An 8,361-nucleotide genomic window follows, 5' to 3' on the forward strand; every position below is an offset into this window, starting at 1 on the left:
TGCACTTGAATTCGGTTAGGGAGGAACTCTGCTTCACATGGATGGGGAGCCTGTTCCAGAAGCTGGACAGACTCTGGAATATATACCTGTCTCTCCAGCAGGTCTTATTTATATCACAGTCAAGGTTTAAGTCTTTAGAATGGGTAATTCTGGTGCTGCTTGTTCTGTGGATACACATGAGGTTCATCAGAGTGGGGTCTGACAATGCCCTGTATGCCAGGCACAGATCTCCACTCAAAAGCCTGTAGGAGACAGAATACAGGGATAGGCCCTTGAAGCAGTCTGCATAGGACATTTTACTTATGCAATGTATTCTTTTAGTGAAGAACCTCTGTGGACGTTCCAGTTGTTGGCTATGCCTGGTTAGGTACATACCAAAGGGGGCACTGTAGATAGGTCTGATGAATGCAGAATATGGTGGAACAATGACTTCCTTGGACTTAGATGCCATATCTTTATTTATAAGTTGCACAACATAGAATAATTTCCTCACTACTGTAGATACATAATGATCAAAGACTAGATTACTGTCCCTAAGTCCCTGACTACTGGGTCAACTATAAGGGGTGTGTTTTCAATATGATAGTTAACAGGGGTGGATGACTTCCCAAAGGATAAATAGTCTCCTTGTACAACTTACTACTAAATAAGTTATTAGACGTGACTTCTCCCTAGATGTTACTTTTCTAACAGAACATTCTTTATCACCTCAGAAAACTCAGTCTTTTACTCAAATATCACCCTTAATGCTCTTTCTATGTACACCTGCTCTCTTCCCTGCACATACATTATCTGCCTTGGGATTTGTAACATCTGACTGTTACTGTATACATACATCATCACCTTCACTACCTTATAAGTTTATTCCTCAGCTGATAAATCATTTTGTCTCCATTTGGAATTAGCAACAGCAAAAAAAAAAACCTTTGAACTGGAGTCCAGGGTAATAACTGCCTAGATTCAAGCTTTTAAACAATGCTAGTTTCATTCTAACTTAGACACTGAGTAGGATTCCTAAATCACCACCTTCATGAGTTATAATGACATTCAGAGTCTAGAAAAATGAAAATTGATTCTCAGCTTGATTTTAAGTTAAATCACCACTTATAGTTTGGATGTTAGAAGATAGCATCAGTTGCCTTTGTGGTTTTCCCAATGGCTCTCTCTTCTATCATAGTAAAATGAAGTTCAATATAGCAGGTCATAATTCAAAATATCACCATGAACCTTCTAGTAGGTACTAAGGGATCTTTATTTTCCTTTTTTCAGTGAGACAGATGAGCACTGTGAGGTAGTAGTATCAAGCTCTAGCAAGTTGGCTTCATAAGTCTCAACTGTCCAGATTTCCGCAGAATGTCCAGATTTTTGCCTCAGATTTTTGGTCTGTTTCTCATATATTTGTGGTTTTCTGTCAAATCACTGGCAAATCATAGATAACTGAAGTCAGAAAATAATGGCAGATATTTGAGATTCAGACCTCACATCCTTCAGAAAATTCATGCCAATTCAAACCCTGTTATTCTATCAATTTTCTAAGTTTGCAAAAGTAGTATATTTAAAAAGTGTCCCTCTTTTTGGGACCTTTTTCTCCCCTTATTGGCGTCTTTGTCCGGATTTCTTTCTCTAAGAGGTTGAAAGGTATGGTTGGCTTACACTTATGTAGAAGACAGTGGGTGTGTTTAAGAGGAGGTGTCCATCATGGGACATGTCAATAGTGATGTGACATTCTCAATAGGCACATCTCTTAATCATCCCCGCCCATTTCAAGGTTGAGTGACATAAAGGTTTATTAATTTTTCATTCCTTTGGGTAACCTGATTTGCAGTTTTATCACAATGTTTTTATCACAATGATTTTTATAAATAAAGATAAAGTACCTTGAGTGCTGGGACTTTAAGATTTAACAAGATCTGTATTTATGTTTTTGTTATAATACTTAAATATTTTCCAAAGTTGTCAAACTTCTTGTTAAAAATGGGGGGGGGGTCTAAAGAACTTGGGTCAATTTAAAGTGTAGTGGTAGTTTATTTTAATTGTTTTTAGTATTTTAGATTTTTAGATAGAATGATACTAGGTATATCTGGATGTTATAATATCTTTTAGCTGAAAATGTAAAAGCTGATAATGTTTTTTGCTACCATGTTAAAATGAATCTGTTGATTAGGTTAGAATGTCATTCCAGCACTTTCGTTTTTATTACACTTCCTTAGATATGCCTACTGAATCTTGTGAGTGAGGTAACAAATATAAATAAATGAGTATTACTGTTTAAAAGTAAATAAAATAAAAAAAATAGTCTGGTAATTGCTATAGACTTGAGGTATCATTTGTGTGCCATGTGGCTGGAATATGGCCAAGTGGATGATTGAGCAAGTATGGGGTTATGTTTTGCTACACCAAAGATGATCTAACCCTAATTAAGAAATTTTATCTATATAAAGGGAGGTGGTGGCTGGCTAATAAATTCAGGGCTCAAAAGTTTCTGTTGACTATGTTACACTCCTTAAATGAACATATAGTGGTAGCCAGATTGGTAGGCTGCTTATAAGGGGGCCATCATTAAATGCCTGACTAGTAACTTTTTTGTGACACATTTACTGATAGGTGCCTAAGAAACTGGAAGTGCTTGTAGACAAGCATGGCTTCCTAGTATTAGTAGAGCAGCAGCCATGTATGTTTGGTGTAGGGGTAAGAAAGGTTCAGTTAAGGCCATTTACATATGGGGTAGTTTATAAAAATGGAGCAGTGTCTCTCACTCCTTCCTTGTGGTGTTACAAAATCAAATGTAGGGTACCTGGGGTGGTATATGGGGTAGTTTATAAAACCTTAAAATAGGGTCTAAGCTTGTGGCACTGGACATGGTAGCTTTAGCATCACGTGGAGTCTTGGAAAGTTACTGCTGAAATGTTCTAACCACCCTTTCTTACCTTCGACCCACACCAGCTCCTTAATACCCTCACACTCTCATACCATGATAAAGCTACCTTCCTACTTCATATTTTAGGATTAAGGTATAACATACAGACATCGGATGATGGTCCCCTGTGCAGCTGGTTTGCCATTCTGGCAACCAAGCCGGAGAAACCACCAGCATGAAAATTTTAATTACCCTCCTAATTCACAAGTAATGGAAGCTAGCACCATGGGCAGTCTTTGAGAGACACCGTTCCTTTGTTGTTTCTGTCCCACATGGTTACAGCCCATCCTCAGCACGATCTCACCCTCACACCATGCACACTGAGCTCTGTGTTTAATACTTAATGTCAGTCGGTACCATGATGCAGCCTAAAATCTCCCACTAATTCCTGCATACCAAGTGAAGCTCTATCCTTTGGGTACCCTACTTTTGATTTTTGTAACACCATAAGCAGGGAGTGAGAGACACTGCTCCAAATTTATAAACTACCCCATGTACAAATGGCCCAACCCCACCCCTTTCTTGCTCCCACACCAATTACACATGGCCATGGCTCTGCTAGCACTAGGATGCTGCACTTGTCTATAAACACTTCCAATTTTTTAGGTTCCTATCAGTAAATGTGCCACATAAATGCAACTAGTCAGTATTTTAATGATGGACCCCCTTACAAACAGCACGCCAATCCGGCTACCACCATATGTTCATTTAAGGAGTGTAACATAGCCAAAAGATTTCAAATTTTTGAGCCCCAACTCCATTAACCAGCCACCACCTCACTTTATAAAGATAATCTTATTCATTAAGCTAAAGTCACCCATGTTATTGCAAAACATAGCCCCATACCCACTCGATTGTCCACCTGGCTGACCCCTGCTTACCCCACACCAAACACACATAGCAGCAGGATGCCACCCTTGGATACAGATATTTGCATTATTTTAATCTCCTAGCAGTTTAATTTATCACAAAAAAAGTACTAGCAAGGCATTAGATGAAGGTTCCCCTTACAAACGGCCCTCCATTCTGGCAGGCACACTTGTTCATTTAAGGAATGTAACATAGCTGACAAATTTTATATAATATTTTGAGCCGGGATATCATTATCCTGTGACCACTACATTTTATAAAGATCTTCTTTACTACATTTTATAAAGATAGAATTTCTTAATTAGGGTAAGGTCACCTTTGGTATTGCAAACCATAACCGTATACCCCCATACGAGCTCGATTGTCCACTCAGCCAAATTCCAGCTATGTGGCACACAAATGGTACCTAAAGCTTATAACAATTACCAGATTATATTTATTTTATTTTATTTTATTTGCTTTCAAACACTAATACCCATTTATTTATTTTTGTTACCTCACTCACAAGAATCATTAGGCAGATCTAAGGAAGAGTAATAAAAGGGAAAGCCCTGGCATAACATGCTAGCCTAATCAATGGATTTGATTTAATATGGCGGCAAAAAACATTATCAGCTTTTACATTATTAGCTAAAAGATAGCATAATATCCGGACACAAAATCTAAAATACTACAATGAATTAAAATAAACTACCATTACACTTTAAATTGACCCAAGTTCTTTACGGGGGGGGGGGGGGTAAACATCCTTTTTTAACAAGAAATTTGACAACTTTGGAAAACATTTAGATATTATAATAACAACATAATAAAGATAGTGTTAAATCTTAAAGTCACAGCACTCAAGGTATTTTATATTTATTTATAAAATCATTGTGATAAAAACATTGGGATAAAACTGCAAATCACATTATTCAAAGGGATGAAAAATTAATAAAAGTTTATGTCACTCAACCTTGAAATGGGCGGGGATGATTGATTAAGAGGTGCACCTACTGTTAATGTCACATCACTATTGACACGACCCACAGCGGATACCTTCCTTTTAAACACGCCCTCTTTCTTGTACATAAATATAAGGCAACTTGCCAGAGCTTGTCACTACTACCTCACAGCGCTCACCTGCCTGACTCATAGAAGAAAAATAACGATCCCTTAGTACCTACCAGACAACCCATGATGATGGTGATTTTTTAATTACGACCTACTACATTGAACTGTATTGAACTTTATTTTACTGTGATAGAAGAGAAATCAATTGGAAAAACTGCAAAGCGAACTGATGTGGTCTTTTTGACATTCCAAGTGTAAATGGTGATTTAACTTAAATACAAGCTGAGAATCAATTATTCTTTTCCTAAACTCTGAATGTTGTAACTCATGAAGGTGGTGATTAAGGAATCCTATGCAGTCTCTAAGTTAGAATTAAACTAGTGTTGTTTAAAAGCTTGAATCTAGGCAATTATTACCCTGGACCCCACATCAAAGGTTGTTTCTTTCGGTGTTGCTGTTACTCAAGCTTAACTAGTACCCCCAATAGCTGTCAGAAAAGGGTACTTATTAATGTGAATCAGGTTATTTGATTTTCCATTTGGAATTAGCTCACAGGTAAATGATCTGTGTATTATCAATTCCAGTAAATCTACTGACATGGTTCTTGGAATTTCTTAGAACTTCTAGGGGACTAACTAATACTTCATTACTACAGATACGCAGTCCTTAATGAATACTTCTCATATTTAATAAAGAATGAACATAACTATGGAATTTGTCAGACAACTCACTTTCTTTTCATAACCATACTGACAACACTACTCTCAAACCAACACAAGAACTAAAACCAGCATACTACATATCCAGTGTACTTAACCTAATGAAGCACGTTTAGCCATTTAAATCAATGCCTTTATCCCTAAGCTATAAAATGCCTTAAGTGTTACAGCTAACCTATCAAGGTATAATACAGCATTAATTCAGACTATTGAAAAACTATTTTCACGTCATACATGTTTTTTGATATAGAGAATACCAATACACCTACATTCAGAGACCAAAATATCTCACTATTACAGTCAGATATGTTAATCGGATTTATAGCTGCACTTTCAGACTGCTCAAGAATAGGAACTACCCTCCTTTCAGTAACCATCTATTAGTTCATGAAACCTTAAAGTAAATGGGAAGACTTATCATGGAAATGGTTAACAATGGTGTAGGAAACCTCCAGACACTGGACCCAATCCAGTTTGGTTTTGTCAAGGGTGGGTCATGCCTACTCAGCCTGATGGACTTCTTTGAGAAAGTCAACAAAGCAATGGATGAAGGCAAAATGATTCACACTTACTATCTTGACCTGGCTGATGCATTTGACACAATACCCCACTCAGGCATTGTTGACAAACTCAGGAGGTTAGGTATGTTATCTGGTGGGTAGCCAGCTGGCTCACAGACAGAACCCAGCAAGTTAGAATTGGGGAGGCCACCTCTGCAAAGAGGCCAATTACAAGCAGAGTCTCTCAGGGATCGGCTCTGGTACCGTTCCTTTTCAGCATTTACTTCTGCGAAGTCAAGGCCAATGTCAAGGGTCTTTGGCTGAGTAAATGTGCAGATGATTGCAAATTAGGAGCAGTCACAGAATCACCCACTAACACAAATGTTCTCCAGGAAAGACTGACACAGACAGGTAACTGTTTTCAAAGCTGTGGACTAAAACTAAATGCCAAGAAATGCATAATAGTATGCTTCAGGAAGTTATCCGGCCCTGTTAACTATCATATTGACAATACACCCCTAACAGATGACCCAGTAGTCAAGCACTTGGGGACACACATAGACAATAATCTAGCCTTTGACCATCATGTGTCTACAGTATTGAGGAAATTATTCTATGTTGTGCAACTTATAAATAAAGGTATGACATCTAGGACCAAGGAGGTCATTGTTCTAATATATTTGGCGTTCATCATAGTTATCATTGACTACAATGCCCTCTTTGGTATGTGCCTAGCCTAGCACATCCAACAATTAGAATGTCCACAAAAATTCCTCACTAAAAGAATACAGGGTGTAAATAACTTGCCCGTTGCAGACTGCCTCAAGGCCCTATGCCTGTATTCTGTCTCATATAGGCTGTTGAGGGAAGATATATGTCTTGCATGTAAGACCTTGTCAGATCCCACCCTGATGAAGCTCCTGCATATCCACAAAATGAATAGCACCACAATTACCCATTCTAAAGATTTAAACCTTGTCTGTGATATACATAGGACCTGCTGGAGAGACAAGTAAGTATCCAAGAGATTACCCCTTCTCTGGGACAGGATCCCCATGCATGTGAAGCAGAGTTCATCTCTAACCCAATTCAAGTGGAACTTGGAAAACTGGATGGGGAACAGAAAATTCATCCCTGGTTTGGCATCTATGTCTCTAATGGACACCGTCAGCTTGTTAGTGGTTCGTCTCCTTGTTGGATGTCTGCAAAACTGAGTTCCATGAAGAGTTGGGCAGTGGATGCTGTCTAGCAAATGCCAACATACATTTCCAGACTCAATGCAGTAGAAAAATGCAAATTGAATAAACAGATTTAAGAATATGTTGTTATTTAAATACATCAGAAAACATATAAAGGCAAGAAGATAACTTCTTTCAGGAAATGAGATGTACAAAAGAAATGTTTTTCAGTATAAAGGTAGAAGCAAAAATTCTACACAGAGTAAGTCTTACGAATCACTTTTTTTCTGGTACTCAATTGTTAAAGTACAGACATGCCTTGTCAAAGAAATTATGGAATCAAAATGTCCAAAAGTGCCAAAAATGCATGATATAAACAAAGTGGTTATACTGGAAGTTAGGAACAACTGTGTTAATAAGGAAATGCTGTTTAACCATTAAATTAAGAGAAAAGTGTAAACTAAAAGAACCAAAGATTTGTCTTCTCTTAGTAAATTCTAAAATGCAGTTTCAAGAGACTTCTATGTTTTATTCAAATATTTACTTTCTGCTTTGTAATTTCTTTTAATATTAAGTTATATTATATTTGCTGCAGTGTAACAGCCAGAACAATACAGGCTATGTTTCTTTTTCTTAAGCAAGATTAGTTAGCGAGCTAATGAAATTCTGGCACTCACCATGTTGTTCCACAAAGCACGAGCAGATTGAGAGTGAGTTTTTTGGCTAAAGTGAAAGCAGTCTGGTGCAAAATATGATGCATCAGGTACTCCATCCTGAATGTAGAAAAAGAGACAGGGAGAGAGAAGGCAACAAATTAGCATCAATAAGCAGTATTGTCATCAAAGTAATTTAATAAAGTTTTAAAAATATGCAGTTCTAGTACTAAAAAGTACAAATATTAAAACACATGTCTTTTAATTCAAAAACACAATAGCTACACTTGTTATACTCCTCGTAACCCAGTAACTGTATCAGTATGAAATATCCATGAAGACTACTCAGTTCCATTTTCTTCCACGTCTAAGAATCCCTTTGTTATGATTGACATACCTGTTTGTGGACAAACTGTTTATCAAAGTCAGTTAAATGTCAAGCATACACATCAGTTTGCTGTCGAGTTATTG

At 37.4% G+C, this 8,361-nt stretch overlaps 1 protein-coding gene across 1 annotated transcript in view; it reads right to left on the minus strand.

The window, feature by feature from the left end:
• PLB1 (phospholipase B1) overlaps window positions 1-8,002 on the minus strand; it is an 88,968-nt gene extending 80,966 nt beyond the window's left edge. Inside the window, exon 1 of the mRNA XM_044086731.1 lies at window positions 7,915-8,002. Within this exon, the coding sequence (XP_043942666.1) occupies window positions 7,915-7,917 (3 nt within the window). The 5' untranslated portion in view covers window positions 7,918-8,002. The remainder of the gene's footprint in view (window positions 1-7,914) is intronic.
• Window positions 8,003-8,361: the final 359 nt, after the last annotated feature.

Source organism: Protopterus annectens, chromosome 1.part1 (assembly GCF_019279795.1).
Source record: "Protopterus annectens isolate FY-2018-M chromosome 1.part1, PAN1.0, whole genome shotgun sequence".
In the NCBI taxonomy this organism is placed as follows: Eukaryota; Metazoa; Chordata; order Ceratodontiformes; family Protopteridae; genus Protopterus; species Protopterus annectens.